Raw genomic sequence first — 22,875 nt, 5'->3', positions numbered from 1 at the left:
AGAAACTGGAACACCAGGAGGAAACCCACATAGACACAGGGAGAATGTGAAACTCCACACAGACCTCCACCCAAGGTTGGAATCGAACGTGGGTCCCTGACACTGAGAGACAACAGTGCTAGCCACTGTGCTGCCCATGTGTGTACAGTTGTTTCTGTCTGCAAAAAGTAGGACCCTGTGTATTAATAGCACTTATTCGTCAATGAGCAGAGAGAAATCAATCATGGAGGCAGATTGGATGGGAAAGAAAGGAATAAGGAAGCTATAGCTAAAATTTCAATGATTCTTTTTTTTATTTTTCCTTCTGTCATTTCATATTTGGAGTTAAGCTTCACAAAATGAAAATATCTAGAGGAACATCAGCACAGATGATGAGATTTTCCTTCAATTTAATTATTGATTGTATAACTGACCTGTAAATGAAGTATACGAATGGTATCAGGTAGATTGGTAGGTACTTTGTCCAGCCGATTGAATCCTAGGTAGAGGAATTCAAGTCTTGCCATGTTCTGTAACAAAATGAATACTCTTCTCAGTTTTATTTTTTATACATTTCTGAGCTGTGAAAGCAAATGATTTTTGTCATGCTGTTCTCCTGAGCATAGAGATTGAAAGACTAGAATAAATGAATATTGCCAAGGTATTCATAATGCTGTTCTTCACTGGCTGCTAGGCCATTTGCAATTAACTACTCCCATCCAGTCATGGGGGAAATATGGTGACTACTTGGTTATTCTCAGCAACAACACTGCTTAGATGGGAAATGCAGTAGAGTGGGGATTGAACCCTACGTACTTTAACTTTCTGGTTATGTACATTGATACTCGAGCTTGCACTGTCGGCATGCTAGCTGCATTAACAATTTTTAAATTCAAGTTGTTTGCTTTTCTCATACATTTATTTAATTTTTTAGGTAGCCTTTTTGCAAAAGCTATGTCCTCATAATTGATTAATACAAAACATACATATGAAGAGCAAAGATTTTGCGTTTGACCAAGTAGAGACTTTAATGAAAATACCAATATTAGTAAACACCCTGAAGGAAATGTTAGGATACTTCAATTCTGGAGCTTAAGCTTGGTTTTATGAGATTTTCAAGAATTGGCTGTTGAGGCCTAGAATGTGACAAAAGAGGACAATAGATAAGCTAGGAATTTTGGGTTAATAGGTCTTGCTTCAATTAATGGTAAGGTGCTAGAATGTATGGTACAGAAAGAAAATATTAAGCACTCTGTGAACCTGTATGAAAAGAACCTGGATTTATGAAAGAACACATTTTTAAAAATGTATTAATGGGATGTGCACTTTGCTGTCTAGGCCAGCATTCATTGCCCATCCCTAATGACTCTTCAGAAACATAGAAAATAAGAGTAGCCCATTTGGCCCTTCGAGCCTGCTCTGTCATTCAACATTAAGGGCAGCACGGTAGCATGGTGGTTAGCATAAATGCTTCACAGCTCCAGGGTCACAGGTTCGATTCCAGGCTGGGTCACTGTCTGTGCGGAGTCTGTATGTCCTCCCCGTGTGTGCGTGGGTTTCCTCCGGGTGCTCCGGTTTCCTCCCACAGTCCAAAGATGTGCGGGTTAGGTGGATTGGCCATGCTAAATTGCCCGTAGTGTCCTAAAAGGTAAGGTTAATGGGGGGGGTTGTTGGGTTACGGGTACAGGTTGGATGTGTGGGTTTGAGTAGGGTGATCATTGCTCGGCACAACATCGAGGGCCGAAGGGCCTGTTCTGTGCTGTACTGTTCTATGTTCTACGTTCTATTATCATGGCTGATCTTCTATCTCAACGCCATAGTCCAGCACACTCCCCATACCCTTTGATACCTTTCGAGCCTAGAAATCTGTCTTCTTAAATACATTCAGTGATTTTGCTTTCACAGCCTACTGTGATAAAAAAATCCCATAGGGTCCCTACCCTCTGAGTACCAATGCTGTTAGGGAGGAAGTTCTAAGATTTTGACCCAGCGACACAGAGGGAATGAAATGAAAATTGTTTATTGTCACAAGTAGGCTTCAAATGAAGTTACTGTGAAAAGCCCCTAGTAGCCACATTCCGGCACCTGTTCGGGGAGGCTGGTACGGGAATTGAACTCACGCTGCTGGCCTGCCTTGGTCTGCTTTAAAAGCCAGCTATTTAGCCCAGTGTGCTAAGGTGGTATATTTCCAAGTCAGGATGTTGAATGACTTTGAGGGAAGCTTGCAAGTGGTGATGCTCTCATTCATCTGCTGCCTTTGTTTTAGATGGTACTTGTTGTGAAAGGTGCTGCCTCACTGCCTAAGGAGCTGCATGAGTTCCTGCATGAGTGCATCTTGTAGATGGTACACATTGCTGCTACTATGCATCGGTAGTGGAGGGAGTGATTGTGTTTGATGCACCAATTAGAATTATTTTGAAGAAAAAGCAGAGATGATGCTAAAAAAAAATGCAATCGATATAGTTTATATAGCAATGCCAGTGGCATCAACAGGAGAGACCTTCAAGGCTTGGGCACAGATGATGTGACTTCTGCTGGCTTGGCTTTCTTTCCTTATTGACTATAGCCAATATGTAGGTTTAAGCTTGAACCAGACCTCCTGTGGCACAATTCCATGCTCAGTAGGAGAACCTTTTTGTATCAATCTATAACAATACCATGCTCAGTAGGAGAACCTTTTTGTATCAATCTATAATTTTCGGAATTGGTTGTTCAGTCATATTTAAGCCATCAAGCCTTCTACACAGGTGACAGTAGAAGGTACACAGGACCAGACAGCCAAAATTGCACTAAATGTACCCTGCTGAAATCCCTGCAGGCTGGTAAAGAAATTATTCATTCAGCCTCCAAGAAATTCTTGCAAATAGTGAATCTTTGTAAAGCAATTGAGTATATGGTATATTTATGGAGCCAGGGAAAGGGACTGTTGAAACTCATATTGTCTACCTTGAAGCAATGAAAACACAAGATTAGAATTATGTATTCTATCTTGTAGGTCAAAGTGTGCAGGAGGAAAGAGGAACTAGGCTAAAAATACCTACAAAACAATTCTTCTTACACTGATGATTTTCTTTTAAAAATCATACACAGAACATGGAGTTGATGGGAAGGCCGGCAGTTATTGCCCGCATTAAATACTACAGAGCAGCTTGCTAAGCTATTTCAGAGAGTAGTTAATAGCACATTACTCTTTTAATGTGAGTCCCAAAACACGCAGATCGTGTAAGGACAGTAGATTCCCTTCCTTGAAGGATACTAATGAACCAGATGGAATTTTTTTATCAGCATCACCATTATCGATACTATTTTTAAAATTCCAGATTGATGTCACTTATTGAATATATATTTCCCAGATGCTGTGGTGAGATTTGAACACCTCTATCTATCATTATACCGGGTCTCTAGATTACTAGCAACAGACCAGCCAGCATGCTTTCATGCCCTTTCTCGTTCCATTATGATTCCTTTTTAAAAAGTGAAGATGAACAGAGGAAGTGGTAGCCCTGTAAGATTTGTGTTCAATGCAAATCCCTTTGCCCTAACCTCACCATCCCTGTTTCCCCCAACCGCTTGTTCATTTTGCCACACATTTTTGAAATGTTGCATCAAGAATCTTATAACATGTGCCATGATTATTTTGACACAAACTTTATTATGCCTACGCTTTACTATTTGTGGGAGTCAAAGTATCCAGTATTCCTTCCTCTTTTACTCACTAGTGCACTAGAAATTTTTGCCTGCCTTCCTGGAAGAAAATACCTGTTGTATTCTGTACTGGTGGTAATCTTGTTGAATGTTTATTGAGTAGAAACCTCCTGTAATTCATGTAGGGCATGGCATTGTGTGCACATTGTGATTGGCCACATGAATTAAGTCTTATGACTCACCATACTCCGGAAAAGCCAGCAGTGGAATACGTGGAGAAGCCTATCCTGCTGATCGATTGGCAAACTGAATGAAATTATGGAATTTGTATCTTCAGGATGATTGGTGAACAAATGATTGGACACGTGTTGCTATTGCTCCTGAAATGATTCTGATGCTCAGTATTCAAGACCATGTTGATTGTAATATTGGTGCCTTCAAGTCTTTGTATATTGATGGTACATTTAAGTTTTATCCTGCTAGACTGCATTTAACATTTTGACTTCCACCATTATGACACAATTGTGAAAACAGGAAGTGGAGTAGTTTTGATGTAAAATTTTAACATAAAGTCCACCAGGACGTGGAGGTTACATTCCCTCAAAATCTTGCAAAACAGCCGAATGGTTTAGCTCAGTGAGCTAGATAGCTGGTTTGTGATGCAGAAAAAGACCAGCAGCGCGGGTTCAATTTCCGTACCAGCTTACCTGAACAGGCGCTGGAATGTGGCAACTAGGAGCCTTTCACAGTAACTTCATACTTGTGACAATAAAAGGTTATTATTATTGTTAAATCGTGAATGATGAATCTGCTTTTCAATGGAAGACGATTAGATAGGTTCCAGCAATGCAATGCTCAACAGCAAATTGTGGTACAGTACTTGTATGCGAAAAGCTGCCTCTGAGCAGTGTTGACGGATATTGAAAATTTTGAAAAGAAAAAATTATCATGTAAGAAAAAATGAATCCCCTCAAAACTGGCAGACAAAATCAGCGAACATTTCAACATTGAACAGAGCCGATATTGCAGCGCTAGACCGAGAAATTCGGACATCTCCAGGTTAATCTCTATGTATGGGCTCCACTTCAGCTGCAGCCATTTCAGGCACCGCCTCTCTGCCCTGTCGGAAAGGTGCTTTAAAAAAAGACAATTAAATGCGGGATTCTCCCTTTTAAGGACTAAGTCCCCATGCCTGCTGGAAAACGTACGAGAATCACTCCGGAATTTTTCCTTAAAATCCGGAGTGATTTCCCGTTTTCCAAGGGGCTAGTAGGGCCCTGGTGTGCGTCCCGCAGCTCTGGCTGCCGGCGGGGCCCTGCTGTTCAGATGGCGCAGCTGCGCATACGGACAGCAGCCGCAAGCGGGTCCGCGCATGCGCGCGGCGCCCTACTTCGGCGCGGGCCCTGCCGCCATGGCAGACACACGCAGAGTAAGGTAGGTCCCTGATCGCAGGCCTGGCCACCGTTGAGGCCCCTCCTCCCCTGGAGTCAGATTTCCCCCCCCCCCCCCCCCCCCCCCCACCAGGATCACCACCGCGGCCGTTGGTCCGAGTTCCCTGCTGGGTGGTACCAAATGTGAACTGTGCCGGCAGGAACTCAGCCGGTCGACCGCGGATAATCGCCATGGGGGCCTCTTCCAATGGCCCCCGACAAGCGCCCCCGACCGGCGCACGCGACTGGCGGGTCCGCGGAGAATCGGCGTGATCGCCTATTCTCCGCCCCGCACTGGGTGCGATTACGGCGCAGAGGGTCGGAGAATCCTACCCTATATGTGGGGCAGCAGGGTAGCATGGTGGTTAGCATAAATGCTTCACAGCTCCAGGGTCCCAGGTTCGATTCCCGGCTGGGTCACTGTCTGTGTGGAGTCTGCACGTCCTCCCCCTGTGTGCGTGGGTTTCCTCCGGGTGCTCCGGTTTCCTCCCACAGTCCAAAGATGTGCGGGTTAGGTGGATTGGCCATGCTAAATTGCCCGTAGTGTCCTAATAAAAGTAAGGTTAAGGGGGGGGGTTGTTGGGTTACGGGTATAGAGTGGATACGTGGGTTTGAGTAGGGTGATCATGGCTCGGCACAACATTGAGGGCTGAAGGGCCTGTTCTGTGCTGTACTGTTCTATGTTCTAAGTTTACTTCAAGGCAATTAATGTCCAGACAAAGTAATTTTAATAAAAAAATTTTGGGGCCTCACGGTAGCATGGTGGTTAGCATCAATGCTTCACAGCTCCAGGGTCCCAGGTTCGATTCCCGGCTGGGTCACTGTCTGTGTGGAGTCTGCACGTCCTCCCCGTGTGTGCGTGGGTTTCCTCCGGGTGCTCCGGTTTCCTCCCACAGTCCAAAGATGTGCGGGTTAGGTGGATTGGCCATGCTAAATTGCCCGTTGTGTAAGGTTAATGGGGGGATTGTTGGGTTACGGGTATACGGGTTACGTGGGTTTAAGTGGGGTGATCATTGTTCGGCACAACATCGAGGGCCGAAGGGCCTGTTCTGTGCTGTACTGTTCTATGTCTATGTCTATATGTCCAAGGCCAGGACTAATGTAAGTAATTCACTTCCAGAGACTTCAACACCACATCCCTTCTGACACCTGCTGACTTCAACACCATCTCAGCACCATCATGACTTCTGCCTCCTATTATTATTACCAAGGTAATAGGAGAGAGGGGAAAGAAAGCGGAGTTAAGCAAACATTGCTCACCTGATAGGCGATGTGGCTCACCTGATAGGCGATGTGGTGTAAAAGATATATTGATGTGGAGATGTCGGCGTTGGACTGGGGTGGGCACAGTAAGACGTCTTACAACATCAGGTTAAAGTCCAACAGGTTTGTTTGGAATCACTAGCTTTCGGAGCGCAGCTCCTTTATTAGGTATAAAGCTCGGGTAAGCAAATGCACGAACAAGGAATACACGAAAGGCAGGACTTTACTGTATTGCAGATGTCGACACAGTTCACTGGTATCACAGGCAGCTTCATGTATTGGTAATAATGTCAATCATACGCCAGTACCCCCGGAGCCAATTATAAAGACATGACTCACAACATGAATCTACTCCATACTGGCTCACTATTCTGTGCATTTAAATACGTTTTTCGCACTTTATTGGCGTATTTGGATTTAAACTCCTCCATGGATCATTCTGTGTCCATACTTGTTTTGAGCTGACTATCTCGCTTATCAACTTGTTCTTAAGTAAAATCCATCCCATAAACCACCTATTGATCCCTTTCCAATTTAAATTCAGTTGACAATAATTGTGCGGGTTGAATTGCTGTTTGTTTTCAACTCTGTTCCCATTCTCTCTAAAAAGACAATCCACCATCAACATTTTATAGTGAGCAAATTGCAGACATTCACAGTAATGGGGTCTGTACTATTTATGATGCCATGATGTTGTCAGTGAGTGATGGTGGTATAGTGTTGAGCATAGCTGCCTTCCAAGCAGTTGGCCCGGGTTCGATTCTCGGCCATTGCAATAAAAATGATGCCATGGTGTTGTAAAAGTGGCATTGCAACACTGTGTGATCTTCAGATGATTTGGGATTGCAGGTTGGGAATAATTTGACCAAGGCGGTGTTGCAATTATAGTGTGGCACACTTTTAAAAATTATTTGTACGCTGTTGCTCTTTCCTGATCAAGCAAATGTAACTTTTTCTCGCTAAACTAGGGGACCTGTTCAAATTAGAAGTTGGGAAATGAAGAATTTCAACTGGGGTAAATGTAAGAATAAGTCAGTTAATCAAAGTACAGAGCAGTTCAAGAGCCTTTAAATTAAATGGATTTTTACAATAAGGTACTAACTAGATTTTAAAGGCAGGAATAGAGATGTTTATATATTGGATGGGCAGCTAAGACCCATTGCCCGCAATTTTTGTGCTTCTGGGATCTTCAGGTCTCTTCATTTTTCTAGGGAACCACGTGTGTAGCAAGTATCTTCAGCTTCTTGAACTCGAGATTTCCGAGCCTGCGGAGCAGTTGAAGTCACATCGGGGAGTATGAAGTTTCCTGGAGTTTACATTCTAAAATGTGCTCAAGATAGCATGTGGGTGGGCATCAGGAAGAATAAAAAAAGACAGGAAGTGCAGGCGTCTTCGGGGATGTGCCACTCTCAAAACGGTACTCCTGAGTGGAGTTGTTATCAGAGATTTAATAATTATGAGTTAGTCAAGCTTTTCTGCAACTTTTAACATGAGTTCCACATGGTTTGTCACTTCCCTCGTAACAGGGTAGAAAGATATCATGGAGAGGGTACAAGATATTCTGCGGGGGAAGGTTGTGGTACAGACTGGTATGAACAACAGAGAGAGGGAAAGTATTGAGGACCTACAGTAGCTAGGGAGGAAGTTAAAAAAGAGGATCTTGTGGGTAGAAATATTTGAACTACTCTCCGTATCAAGTGCTACTAAGAATAGAAATAGGAAGAATCAATGCATGGCTTGAGGTATGGTGCACAAGAAGGGCTTCAGATTCTTGTGGCATGAGGACCAGATGTGGGCAGAAGACACCTATTCAAAAGGGATAGGTTGCATCTCATTACTGGGACCAATGTCAGGTGGAGAGGTTCAGAAATGTGAGTTGGAGAGGGTTTATTCAAAATTGGCATATAGAAGTACCAAGAAGGAATGAGGTGCATAAAGAAGTGAGAGTACCAGAGAAGAATAGTACGAGAGAAGGAACGTAATAATCATGAATGTAAAATGCTGAAAAAAGATAAAAGGGAGTGGGGTGGCAGTACCTATTAGGGAAAATGTAATTTTGGAAAGCGAGGGTGTCCTTAAGGGGTCAAGGACAGAATCCATTTGGATAGAGTTGAGAAGTTGCAAAAGGCTGTATCATCTTTGCCTTTTACAGGCAAAAACTGGGAGACTGTACGGAGTGTTGAAAGCCTCCCACCTTGATTCCAAAACTCCAATTTCATCTATAAAGAAATATGACCTCTTGTTATAGAAGGCACAAGTACCTAACCTCATGCCTGCTGAACATTCATCCCTTTGAGGGAATTCTGAAATAATCCAGACATCTTGACTTCAACTATTTTGGTATATCGGAACTACAATTCCAGAATGAAAAAAGACTAATCTTTACTGGGCGCACACCGGCCGAGAGCTAGCATAGACTTGATGGACCAAATAGCCGCCTCCTGTGCTGTAATGGCTCTAAGATATTGCCTTCAAATACTTATCATAGAATAATTAAGCTGGATCTATAGCCATGTTATTTAAAGATTACCTTAAAAGCATTGCGTTTGATTCCATTGCTTTTAATACGGTTGTGTTGTACAGCAAGCGTTCTGAGTTTTGGAGGTAAGGCAGGCAGTCGGACCAATTTGTTTTCGGAAAGATACAGGTGCTCCAGATTTGGAAGCTGTGAGAAGGCTTTATCTTCTATTTCAGTAATCAGATTTCCAGTCAGATCGATCCTCCTCAGAGTTGCTTTATTTAGGATTGAACAAAGACAGTAACATGATTTATTTACCACTTTTACTATTTACTCATTATGAATATTTTTCTCAAAACTAAACTTCTTCACAATATAAGGAGCATCCTTGTCTCTGAAACAAAAGCTCCAGTTTCAAATCCCATTCCAGAACTTCGCTGGCCAAGGAAGATGCATTCATAACTCAACCAAATAACCTGCAAATCCTTCCAGTACACGCCAATGAAGGTGAAAAGACTGGGAAAAATTCTCGGGCACACTGGTCATCATTGTTGGTTTACAGTGCCAGGGACCCGGCTTCGATTCCCGGCTTGGGCCACTGTCTGTGCGGAGTCTGCACGTTCGCCCCGTGTCTGCGTGGGTTTCCACCTGGTGCTCTGGTTTCCTCCCACATGTCCCAAAAGACGTGCTTGTTAGGTGAACTAGGCATTCCGAATTCTCCCTCCGTATTCCCCAACAGGCGCCGGAGTGTGGCGACTAGGGGATTTTCGCAGTAACTTCATTGCAGTGTTAATGTAAGACTACTTGTAACACTCATAACGATGATTATTATTAGTCAGCCACATAAGGAAAAGAATGGTGGAATGTCTACCATCACTATTCATAACTCCAGACTACAGCATGCATGTTGTTGCAGCTACTTGGACACTGAGGGAACTGTAACACACCGTCATCATACTTTGGTCTCTTTCTCTTTTGCATAACCCCTTTCTTTTCCTGAACTTCTAAGAAATGAACACAGGTACAATTTCTGTTGATATGGAGATTACACATTCTGACTGTATGGACACATTGTATTTACTTCAGTCCAGAGAGCTTTGCACACATTGATGACAACCAGATCTCAGAAACTCCTAAAGTGTTTTTAGGGATCCTGCTTGAGTTTAACTTGTTAGAACCACACAGCGATACCATCACAGAGAATACATACCCACAATTTGGCCAGCCAGGATGACCTAACCCACTAGGGCATTGTCTGGAGCTGAGCAGTAAGCACCTTGTTCCGACTGCGGAAATTTGCATTTATGAGACTACAACAGTGGCGGTAATTCAAGCAGCGCTCTTCCTGCTGGCCGGAATGCCTCGAACGCACGCCCTATTCCACACCTAATTGATTATGCACAGGTGAGTATCTGGCTGAACCACCATCTGGTGGGCCAGGAGCTGATTTGTCAGCTGACAAATTTGAAGGCCCCAACACCATATTAAGATGCAGTCCAACGCCTGCATTGTATTCTCTCCAGCCCACCTGTCTTAACAAGACCTTTAAAGATGGCATTGAGGGCAGCACGGTGGCGCAGTGGGTTGGTGGCACTGCTGCCCCACAGCGCCGAGGTCCCAGATTTGATCCCGGCTCTGGGTCACTGTCCGTGTGGAGTTTGCACATTCTCCCCGTGTTTGCGTGGGTTTCGCCCCCACAACCCAAAGATGTGCAGGCTAGGTGGATTGGCCACGCTAAATTGCCCCTTAATTGTAAAAAATTAATTGGGTACTCTAAATTTATTTTTAAAAAGATGGCATGAGCCAGAAAGAAAAGGTGAGCAGCCCAAAAGATGTGCAGGCTTGGTGTATTGGCCATGGTAAATCTGCCCTTAGTGTCCAAAAATGTACAGGTTGGGTGGGGTTGCGGAGATGGGTGAGCCTGGGTGAGGTGCTCTTTCGGGGGCCGGTGCCAACTCGAGGCCAAATGACCTCCTGCTCCATTGTAGGGATTCTATAATTCAATGAGAAAGCTGCACCCTGTTTCAGCCACCAGAGTTTCAAAGCCTTCATCCGAGGAGTCCAAGCACACACGAACATCTTATACCCCAGGGATGGGTTGAGAAAGCACAGCCACCGCACCTCTCTGTCCTGGGAGGCTGTCATCCAGGTGGTTGGCTTGGCTGGCAAACATGCCTGAAATCCCTTCCAGTGAGGAAGAGGATGAATGATTTCATCGCTCAGGCTGGGCAAGTTATCTCTCAACTCCCTCCAGAATCAAACTCTTATTGTAGCATTATGTAATCAAATGGCTACCCTTTTCACGGATCTCACCTATCAATTAGGGGGGAACCCATATCAACATTCATTCTCTCACAGGCAACTTTACATTGCCATCCTTCTGTTGCTCACACTCCAGCCCTGGCCTTTCTGGGAAGTGCTCACCAACATGCATTTCACCAAACCACTTCTTCATCCTCTCTGATCATGTGCCTTTCTTTCATCCTCATACAGACCAATCTGGCAGCCAACAAAGGGGCAAGAGCCAGACCAGGGGAGGACAGACGAGATCATTTTCCTCACAGCATTTGAGGAGGATGCAGCTGATCTTTTTGAGGAGGGCAGGGGCCACTCCTGTGGGGAAAGGGAAACTGGCCTCTCCCAGCAACATAGTACAGATCACAGCTGCATCACTTAGTCAAATTCTGTCAATCGCACTGAGTCACGTGTAGTCTTATATATAGCTTATGTTCATCAACTAAAACTTTTTTATTTTATAGGCACCAGCAAATTTAACCCCGCCAGACAGCTGAGCAGAAGTCCAAGCCCCCAGACCACATCTGAGGAGGAGGAAGAAGCTCACTGTGACCTGCAACAGTGCCATCCACATTCTCCACCAGTGCAAAGACACACATCTCGGTGGGGCGTACTGCTAGATTAGACTCAAGGTGACTCTCTCAGGAACCCCTCATTGACACGTGCCCCCCCCCATCCCCGCAGTCTGAAGCAGGGGCTCTGAGAGCTGTGCAAGCCATCTGCTGTGACCAGTCAGATGATGAGCCTCTGGAAGCATTGCCAGCTCAATGCTGGAGATGCAACAGCAGGCAGAGGAACATGAGGCAGAAATTTGGCAGTCATTCGGCAGACTCGAGCAACTGACAGAGGATTCTATTTGTGTCTTGTCTGATTTTGTGGCTCCAACGTGCGAGCACCTCAAAGTCACCATGGGAAGGCTGGCGACCACCATAGTTGGTTCTCAACTATGAAGGAAAATTGTTAGTACATGCCTTAAGCAGCAACGCACATTGGAACTTAGCTGCTGATGAAGAAGATTGAGAAAGACTTTGCCCCTGCCTCAATGTGATTCTAAAAGTCTCTGTGTAGTTGGCAACTCCCATGATCTCAGAAACTGGTGGGAATGAACTTTAGGGACAGTAATCCATTGTAATTTTCAATCAATCACTCATAAGATCCTTTCTTAAACTGTGCAAAGCTGTAAAATCCTCCTTGCCATACTTTTTTATTATTCAAACCAATATTGGTAATACCTGTGAAAAATAGTGTTGCAATTATATTAAAAGTGGCAAATAAAGACACTCCGATTATATATTATTAATTAAGACGTGGCCAGGGGCAGAGGTGGTGGATTTTCAGCTCCCATTTCAGTGCGGTGTTGCATTGGGGTGCAGGAAGTGTTTGGGAGCAGGTAGTTCGGGGGGGGGGGGGTGTTCAGATTTTTTTTTTTGCATCAGGACGCCCTTTAAAAAGGGCACTCCACTCTTTTTTAAAAAAGTAAATAAATCAAAGAACATTCTCCACAATCAGAGTTCCCGCCAACATTACGTTGTGGGACCTGCCCCTTCAAATTTCTCCAACTGTCTCCCTAACAATACGGCTGAGAAACCAACACAGTTTTCCCCGACTGCTATGACACTGTTCAAAAATGGAAAAATTCCACCCAGTGAATCAGTCAGGTAACTATAAAGATCCTTATCCCACCACTCTCAAAAATATTGGTTTACTGAGTTGCTCTGTCTATTCCTCTGTTATTCCTGAATAATGTCCAAAATTCTGTCATGTATTAAAACAGCTTCCTGCTTTTTTTGAGGCGCCAGACAAAAAGTAGTATGGAAATCAGTGGAAACAATTTAAGTGAATTTCCCATGAGCTTTACAATGTTCCATGATCTCAGATAAAGCCATAACCTCAGGACAACAAAATCAAGTTTATTTTCTACTTTCTGATTTAATTTCGGGTTTCTAATGTGGCCTTTGTCACAGGAATTCAAGAGCCACCTTAAGAGCTCATTACTAATCAGTGTAATACCTCCAAATTTTGGTCTTAGTATCCCATTCTTATTATTTTACATAACTGATTATGTGTGTCAACAATGGTAAATTATTTCAGAACTAAACAAAATGTCTTGAATAGTTAAATTATCTTCTATGGTGTTGATATCTGTACTATGCAATTACAGCATTCCACGTGTGGTCGCAGAGGACCAAACAGTTTTCGTGAAGGACAGGCTACTTTCCAATAATATTAGGGACGATACCAGAGGTAGTGGTCTCTGTGGACGTAGAGAAGGCTTTCGGCTAAGTGGAGTTGCGGTATCTGTTTGAGGTTTTGGGGGCCGAAGTTTGTGACGTGAGTGCGTCTGCTGTACATGGCCCCAGTGGCGAGTGCACGAACAAACAAGATGAGTTTATGGAGCATCAAGTCAAGTTGCATAGGGCAACAAGGCAGGTGTGCCCGCTGTCGCAGCTGCTGTTTGCGCTGGCGATAGAGCCCTTGGTGATGGCCCTTGAGGGGACAGTAGAGTGGCAGGGGATTGTGAGAGGGAGTAAAGAACACCAGGTATCGTACGCAGACAACCTGCTGCTGTTTGTATCGGACACGTTGGAGAGTATGGGGAGAATTATGGACATACTAGAGAGGTTCGGGACTTTCTTGGGTTGTAAGCTGAATGTCGTAAAAAGTGAGGTTTTTCCGGTGAATGTGGCGGGGCGGGGAGCTAATCTTGGGGTGTTGGAATTTAGGGTTGCCAGGGACATATTTAGGTATTTGGGAGTTCAGGTGACGGGGGAGCAGGTGACAATGCATAAATGGAACCTAACAAAGTTGGTGGAGGAGGTTAAGGAGGACTTTAGAAGGTGGGAGACTTACACCTGACACTGGCGGGGACAGTCCAGGTGGTAAAATTAACGTTCTGCCAAGGCTCCTGTTTGTATTCCAGACCCTCCCAGCCTTTGTTCCAAAGACCTTTTTCTGGAAACTATGCAGGGATTTTGGAGTTTATATGGGTGGGGAAGGTACCTCAGGTGAAGAGGGCCCTGATACGGAGGAAGAGGCAGAAAGGGGGGTTGGGGTTACCAAAGCTGTTGCATTATGAGAGGATGGCAAATGCGGAGATGGTGAGGCAGTGGGGGAAGGAGAGGGGTTAAAATGGAGGAGGAGTCCTGTAAGGGGTCCAGCCTGAGGACCATAATATGACGGCGGCAATTCCGCTGGCACCAAGGAGATACACAGAAGGCTCGGTGGTATAGTCCACGATTCAGGTGTGGATCCAGTTGAGGAGACATTTTAAGATGGAGGGGATGTCGGTGCTAACACCGCTGTGAGGGAATAATGGGTTTTAGTGAGGGGGGAGCGTTGCAAGTCTGGAAGAGCTGCAGGAGAGGGTGGAGCTTCTGAAGGGAAGCAAATTCAGGTATATGCAAGTGAGGAACTTTGCACAGAAGGAATGAAGAGGTTTTCCCAAGCTGCTGAAGTATTCTCTGTTGGAGCGGTTGCTGTTCCCGGGTGTGGAAGGGGCAGATAGGTTTGGGGATATATTTGGGTGGCTAGGAGAGCAGGGGGAGCACAGGTGGTGAGGAATAAGGAGAAATGGGAGGAGGAGCTGTGGGGAGGAGGTAGGATGGAAAGTGTGAAGTGAGGCATAGTGCATTCAAACTCCTTGTGTGCGAGGATGGATTTGATTCAGTTTAAGGTGGTGCATCGGGTGCATATGACGCAGGCGAGAATGAGCGGATTCTTCCAGGGGGTGGCGGATAAGTGTGAGCAAGTACCAGCAAATCATGCACATATGTTCCGGTGCTCTGAGAAGTTGGAGAGATGCTGGGATGGGGTGTTTGGGATGTTATCGAAGATTCTGGGGATAGAGGCCGGGCCGGCCCTATGGTGGTGATTTCTGGAGTATCAGAAATGCCGGAGCTGATGGAGGGAAGGGAGGTCGACGTTGTGGTCTTCGCCTCTCTAGGTGCCAGGCGAAGGATTCTGTTGGAATAGCGGTTTATAACGCCACCGGGAGTGGTGCCTGGTTGGAGAACCTGTACGACTTTCTCCGGCTGTAAAAGATTAAGTTCGAATTGAGGGGATCAGCGGAGGGCTTTGAGACATGGTGGAGACTGTTCATGACCATGTTTGAGGACCTGTTCGTCGTGGAGGAAAAGGAGGGGGTGAAAAGGTGAGAAAACATACATAAACTGAACTGTGGGGTGTGGAGCATGTTCTTTGATTTATTTATGTTTTTGTACATTTGAATATGTTTGGATTAAAATACATTAAAAAACTGCAGTTACAGCAAATAACAATGTACTCACGGAAGTCAGCAAAATCTTTTACAGTGACCTTTTTAATCAGGTTGAATCGTGCGTAAAGGTGTGATGTCTCTTTAGGCAACATTGGTATTGCTTCAGTGTTGGTCTCATCACAATACACAGAACCAGTTAGACAAACACACAAAAGACAAGTTGGCATGTCTGAAATAGAAAATATTTACATCAGTAGAACTATGATCACCTGACTATTATTAATAATATAAATAGCCTCTTTGGCACATTATCTATGAAGTCTGTGTCTAGGTCCAGATTTTCTTTGATGTGTGTGCCGATGGACACTTTGACCTGATCCACAGTCACTTCCTGAGGTCTGTGGAGAATCAAAGAATGCAATAAAGATTGCTACAGCTATTAACTGTCAGCAAGCTATTAATTACCCCATATTTTAACAATCATTTCAATGCCATAATTTTTGGAATGCATACATTTTTAAATTGTGCAAACCAATCTGGAAGATTGATATTTGGTAAATTACGTTTTTATTTATCATGTTGGTATACTAAAAGAAAATAGCATTTTCCAAAAGATTATGGTTATGGGGGGAATTGTATGTTTAGCTATGGTTTGAATTTGGTTCCCAAATGGAATATGTATCTTGTTTCTGGATTCCCTATGATTTCAGAGTTTGAAATAGATAAAATGTTTGTATTTTATTTTGCCTTTGAGATTGATTAAAAAGGATTTAATTAGTAGAAAGCAAATCTGGACCAAATCCAAAATGTACATGAAAAATTAATTCAAACTGTGCACTAAGCTGTTGAGACAGTTGAAGAAATTAGATTTTTTTAAAAACCAATTATAAACGTAATTTCAGCCTAATCAACCATTTTAAAAAAAGTTTTGCACTCATGCAAGCAGAATTGAACAATGCAAGTTGTGCAGTTAGCAATGTTGTTCATCAGAAAAGTTTATTCAAACATCTATACTACCATATTGTAACGCGCATTGTTTGTGGAATGTGAGGAAATGTATTTTAAGTTCTTTATTTCCCATCGCATTAATTTGGAGTTTAAGCTGTGTCATCTAGTTTTCTGCCATTACATTTTGTAGGAAGCAGTAAAGTTGCACCATGTAAATGAAACAACTGTACATAAGAGTAATGGGAGAGAAAATGAGTTAGTACTAACCCATAGGTGGATCCTCTGATTCAGGTTCTGGTGTTGGGAACCCAATATCATGATTTGTATCTGCATCAGCAAACATGGGGATGGTCCTTTCTGCTAGCTTTCAACAAAAAATTACTTTAATTTATTTTTGATCAAATTATTAGTTTTGTTTTTCCCTTACATACACATACGCTAATAAGAAACTGCATGCAGATTACACCTTAAGCACCAAAATAAATTCCTTACTCATGACACTTTGGGTACACTTCACATTTTGTTAATGTTTTTCCATAGCACTATTGCAGAGATTATGAACTCAGTCCTGCCATCCAATAATGCCACAATTATTCTCTGTAATTATCTCATTTTCTTTCTATTAGCTAATTTATCATGTAATTGCTTTCTGTCGACTTCGGTGACAGCCATGAGCTGAGCGGTTGCACAAAAGGTGACTCTCTCCATGAAACTTTTGTTGGACCTTTTTAACCAGTCAAACGGGCACCAAAAACCTGTGAAAGTGAGCCAACTGATTGAGATTCCGGCGAGCCAGCAGCCAGCCTGCAAGGCCAGTAAAAGCAAGGAGAGAAAGACCCCAACCCCAGAACAGGGGAACCCGTGTGGCGATGCAGACCTAAACAAGGTTGACCCAGCAGAGTCGCCAATGTCAACCAAGTTGTCGAAGGAAAAACTGATAGAGTTTATCTCCACAGAGTTCCAAAGGCACAGAGAAGCGGCAAAAGAGGATCTCATGGGGCAATGAAGTCAGTAATAGAAGCAGCGCTTGGTCCCCATAAAGGCAGCGATGGACAGAATGGAGCAGAGACTGGAAGACCAAGAAGCGACAGTTCGAGACCTGGAAAAAGCATCCACGTACCAGGACGAGCGGATCACCTCACTTGAGGGGGAGGTTACAAGGTTGTTAGCAACCTAGATGATGCTAAAAGGGAAGGTGGACGACCAAGAGAACAGGTCCCGGCGACAGAACCTACCATAGGGCACAGAGAGGGTAGGAGCCCACCAGAATTCATCTTGAAGATGCTCGGACAATTGGTCGAGGAAGAGGGCTTTGCCAAGCCCCCAAAAATTCACCGAGCCCACAGGTTGCTCCACCAGAAATCAAAGTCAGGGAAACCACCGTAGGTAATAATCGCGAGGTTCCACAAATACCAGGACAAAGAATGGATACTGAGGTGGGCAAAATATACGCGGTCGTTTAAGTGGGAAGGACATACTATCCGCATTGACGAGGACATTGGTGCCGACGTGGTCAAGTACGGAATTTAACAGGGCTAAAGCTACACATTTTAAAAACAAGGATGGATCACGCACTTTGCAAGACTACGGATCACGCATAACGTCAGGGACCATTATTTTAATATGCTGGAGGAAGTGAATAAATTTGTGCAGAAGAACGGACTCGGGAGGAAATAATGTGGCAAGACACAAAAATACTCATTTACACAAACTAGGGGGGAAGGGGTAACTGTACTTGGCGAGCTATGCCCACCGGTTCATCTAGGCTAAGGTGCCGGGTGCAGAAGAGGGGTGGGGGTGCAGACTCATACTGGTTGGGACTAAAGGGCTCCGTTTTCTAGGAGGAAGCCACCACATTAGCGGACAAGCTGGTTTCTGGACATAAAAAGAGGGGGAAGGCAGCGGCAGATCTCCCGAGAGGGAGGGAGCGCATGGTGGCGAAGGGCGGTTAGGGAGGGAGGGGGGAAGGACACACAAGGCAAGGAAATTTGGGGGGCAATAAAGGGGGGAGGGGAGGTGGAGGAGAGGGGAAAGAAAGGAGGAGAACACTTGGGCAGAGGAGTTCAGTTTTGGGGGGTGGGGGGGCGAGATAGAAGGGGAGGGTAGAATGTTGGTCACACAGGTAACACATGGAAATGGAAGGTGGAGGCGACCCGGATAGTCACCTGGAACATGAAGGGACTGAATGGACCAGAGAAAAGATCCAAAGTCTTTGCCCATCTAAAAAGCCTGAGGGCCGACGGTAGTCTTTCTTCAGGAAACCCCCCTAAGAGAGAAGAACCAACTCAGGGTAATTTAATTCATTTCATTTTCGTAAGGAAAAGCTACGTGGGACAGTCATACCAGGCATGCTTCGACACAAGGGCGAGGGGGGTGGTCATACTGTTAACAAAAAGGTAGCCTTTACAGCGACGAACATGGTGACTGACCCTGGGAGCAGATACATCATTGTTAGCGGGTTTCTAGAAGGTGGCATTAGTCAACATATGCGCCCCTAACTGGGACGATGCCGAGTTCATTAAAATGACCATGCCAGAGATCCCCCACCTCGACTCCCACTACTTGATCATGGAGGGAGGCTTTAACTACATACGGGACCCGAAGGCAGACCGACCAAGACCCTGATCAGGGACCAAATCAGGAATGACAAGGGAACTAGCCATCTTCATGGCGGGGGGGGTGCAGGTGGCTGGATCCGTGGAGGTTCAATCACCCAAGGGAGGAGGAGTTCTCCTCCATCTCGAATTAAAGGATGATAAATGCATAGACATAAATGGATGACTGTTAGAGGAGATAAGGGCCCCACTAGAGGGGACAAGAAAATTATGGGAAGAGGAGATTCACATTGAGATAGGGGGAGGACTCCGGAGCGAAATACTGTACAGGGTGAACTCTACCTCCTCATGCGCAGGGCTCAGCCTGAGGCAGCTAAAAGTGATGCAGGGGATACACCTGACCAGAACGCACATGAGTGGATTCTTCTCGGGGGTGGAAGACAAGTGTGAGCGGTGTCAGAGGCGTCCGGCCAACCACTCCCACATGTTCTGGTCCTGACCCAAGCTGAGTGAGTCTGGATCACTTTTTCCGTGGCTGTATCCAAAGTTGTGGGGTTGAGAGTGGAGCCATGCCCTTTAGTGGTGGTTTTTGGGGTATCGGAACAGCCAGAACTCTTTGAGTGGCCTTTGCCTTCCTGATTGCCCGGCAGTGACTCCTGCTCGGATGGAGGTCAGCAGTGCGACCCAAGGTTGCAGACTGGCTGTCTGACCCAGCAGAATTCCTGAGGCTCAGAAAAAATACAGTTTTCCATCGGGGGTAGGAGGAAGGGTTCCACTGCACGTGGAGGCGGTTCACCAACATCTTCCAAGACATATTTGTGATCAGCTGCTGGAGGTGGGGTGAGGAACGACAAACAGAGGGAGACGAGGGATTGGGGATTGCCCCTATAACTTAGGGAAAGCAAAATGCTTGCACTACACCAACGGCACAGGTGCCCACCAGCAGCATGCCCCTAAATGAGGGTGAAGCCTCCAGACCAGGCTCTACCACTTTTGGTTTGCCTCGTCCTGTGGGGCTGCAAGCTGGGGCCACTCGCCCCACCAGGTTACAACAGGGTATTTGCTGGCAATAGTGGTCACCGCAACTATCACAACGATGAAAACTGATCATATTGTTCCGAAGGTTACCACAAGTGTATATTCTCATCACATTTCATGTATGTTCAGTTCAAGGATGTACTTTATTCACATCTGTTATTTTTGTAGATCCAATTGCGTACTGGGATTATATGTTTGATATGTCTCATAAATGAAAATGTTCAATAAAAATATATATTTTTTTAAATTGTTTTTTTGTCTCAGGCTATAATCATTCTTTTTTTCTGTACAAGATAGAAAAAAACAACTTGCCTAGGTTATAGCATAATCATAATCATGAGTCTATTCAGTGAGGTTTAGATGACGCCTCAGCTTGCTCCTGACTTTCCCATCTCAATATCTGTGTGCTGTCTTGCTCACTACAAATGAAATAACAAAGCACATTACCAAGCCTCCCCTAATAGTGTTAGGTAATTTGTATGATCCTTTTGGGGTTGAGAAGCATAATAGTGAAAAATAGTCTCCATGCTTTAGATCTAGCAACACCACAGAATTTGCAACGGTGAAGACAGTTTTAGGTGTTTTATAATTTCTTATTGAGACTTATGGTGCAGGTGCCGAACTCACTGGGTCACTGTAACAGATCCACCAACTGTGATGGTTCCAAAGTCAGTATTTAGTAGGACACATTATTCTCATTGATATGACAGATGGAAACAGTCCATAATTGCCTATTATAAATGTTTGGTATCTACCCCAAGTAATGTAAATAGTCCAATTCCCATGAAGTCTCATGGCATCAGGTCAAACAAAGCCAAGGAAACCTCCTGCTGGTTTCCTGGTACTTCACCCCTGCCCCCAGCTGATGAATCTGTACTTGTCCACGTTGAACACCACTTGGAGGAAGTACCGAGAGGAAGGTGGCAAGGGTGAAGAATGTTCTCTGGGTGGAGGTCACCAATGTCCGTCCCAAGAGTGGCTCGACTGCACCATTACTGACCGAGCTGGTCGAGGCCTAAAGGACATAGCTGCTAGACTGTGTCTGTGGCAGGGGGTGAGGGAACCAACAAGAGGGAATGACATACTTGACCTCCCCTTCAACGGCCTGCCTGCCCATGACTGTATCAGTAGGAGTGACCACTGCGCAGTCCTTTCTGAGATGAAGTCCGGTCTTCACATTGAGGATACCCTTGTGTTGTGTGGCACTACCACCATGCTAAATGGGATAGGTTTCAAACAGATATAGAAATTCCAGACTGGGCATCAATGAGGTGCTGTGGGCCATCAGCAGCTTCAGAATTGTACACTATTAATAACCTCATGGCCCAAAATATCTGCCATTCTACCATTACCACCAAGCCAAGTGACCAACGCTGGTTCAATGAGCAGTGCAGGAGGACGTGCTAGAGCACAGGGCTACTTGCGTGCTCAACTGCATAAGCTGGCAGAGGTAACCAATTTCACAACCAATGCATTGGATCTAAGCTCTGGAGCCCTGCCACACCCAGCTGTGAATGATGATAGACAATTAAACAATTCGCTGGGGGCAGAGGCTCCACCAAAATTCACATTCTCAATCATGGTGAAGCCCAGCACACAGTGCAAAAGATAAGGCTGAGGCATTTGCGTCTGCAGGAATAAGTGCCTAGTAGATGGTCCATTTTGGCAGCCTCCAGAGATCCCCAGCATCATCGATGCCAGTCTTCAGTCAATTCAATTCATCTACATGATGTCAAGATATAGCTGAAGGCACTGGATACTGCTAAGGCTATGGGCCCAGACAATATTCCGGTAATAGTACTGAAGACCTATCCTGAACTTGCCTCACCCTCTAGTCAAGCTGTTCCAGTACAGCTACAACACTGGCATCTATCTGGAAATATGCACAATTGCCCGGTATATCTTCGACACAAAAAGCAGGACAAATCCAACCTGGCCAATTCCCGCCCCGTCAGTCTACTCTCGACCACCAGTAAAGGGGTCAGCAGCAGTGCTATGAAGCGGTCTGGGCGGCACGGTGGCACAGTAGTTAGAACTGTTGCTAAGGTGCTGAGGACCCGGGTTCCATCCCGTCCCTGGGTCACTGTCCGTGTGGTGTTTGCACATTCTCCCCTTGTCTGCATGGGTTTCACCCCCACAACCCAAAGATGTGTAGGTTAGGTGGATTGGCTATGCTAAATTGCCCCTAAAATGGAAAAAAATAATTGGGTGCTCTAAATTTTAAAAAAGTGCTCTAAAGTGGCATTTGCTTAGCAATAACCAGCTCACTAACGCTCAGTTTGGGTTCTGCCAGGTTCACTCAGCTTTGGATCTAATTTCTGCCTTGGTTCAAACATGGACAGAAGAACTGAACTCCAAGGAGATGGTGCGGCACCTGTGCCATGTCCTCGCGGACATGGCACCACATGGCGGAGGAGGACACCCGCTCTCCGTGGCTGTTAAGGTCGCCGCAGCACTGAACTTTTATGCCTCGGGATCCTTCCAGGCCTTGAGCAGGGACCTGTGTGACATCTCTCAAGCTACAGCCCACAGGTGAATCTGAGAGGTCACGAATGCTCTGTTTACCCGGGTGGAAAACTATATAAACTTTGGCATGGACCAAGCCCAATAAGATGCCCAGGTAGCAGGGTTTCCTGCCATCGTCGGGATGGCGCAGTTCCAGAGGCTGATAGATTGCACGCATGTCATCTTGTGTGCACCAGTTCCTCTGGGAGTGTCCTATATTAACAGGAAGGGATTCCACTCCCTGAATATCCAGCTTGTGTACGACCATCACATGCAGATCATGCACATGTGTGCACGCTTCACAGCTATATGCTGGAGCAGTCCGACATCCCAGGCCTCTTCGAGGACACCTCAGGATGGTTGGCTGACTTTTGAGGGATAAGGGTTATCTGCTGAGGTCCTGACTAATGATGCCAGTTCAGAAGCGGGTACCAATGCAGAGATCTGATACAAACGTCCGTTGCCTCTGGGACTCTTCCAAGCGGCTGTGGACCTGCGGGAGTGTCGTTGATATCTCCCTCTGAATGTCCCAGCCGCACCCTA

At 45.2% G+C, this 22,875-nt stretch overlaps 2 protein-coding genes across 4 annotated transcripts in view; one reads left to right on the top strand and one right to left on the bottom strand.

The window, feature by feature from the left end:
• The window catches only part of LOC119973940 (centromere protein P), a 400,035-nt gene that overhangs the window by 121,603 nt on the left and 255,557 nt on the right, over positions 1 to 22,875 (top strand). The window lies entirely within an intron of this gene.
• ogna (osteoglycin, paralog a) overlaps positions 1 to 22,875 on the bottom strand; it is a 28,440-nt gene that overhangs the window by 2,198 nt on the left and 3,367 nt on the right. Inside the window, exons 2-5 of the mRNA XM_038812603.1 lie at positions 16,502 to 16,598; positions 15,357 to 15,515; positions 8,848 to 9,050; positions 414 to 509 (exon numbers count right to left, since the gene is read on the bottom strand). Of these exons, the coding sequence (XP_038668531.1) occupies positions 414 to 509; positions 8,848 to 9,050; positions 15,357 to 15,515; positions 16,502 to 16,598 (555 nt within the window). The remainder of the gene's footprint in view (positions 1 to 413; positions 510 to 8,847; positions 9,051 to 15,356; positions 15,516 to 16,501; positions 16,599 to 22,875) is intronic.

This window comes from Scyliorhinus canicula, chromosome 11, assembly GCF_902713615.1.
Source record: "Scyliorhinus canicula chromosome 11, sScyCan1.1, whole genome shotgun sequence".
Classification (NCBI taxonomy): Eukaryota; Metazoa; Chordata; class Chondrichthyes; order Carcharhiniformes; family Scyliorhinidae; genus Scyliorhinus; species Scyliorhinus canicula.
This window is presented reverse-complemented; position numbering and strand designations above follow the sequence as displayed.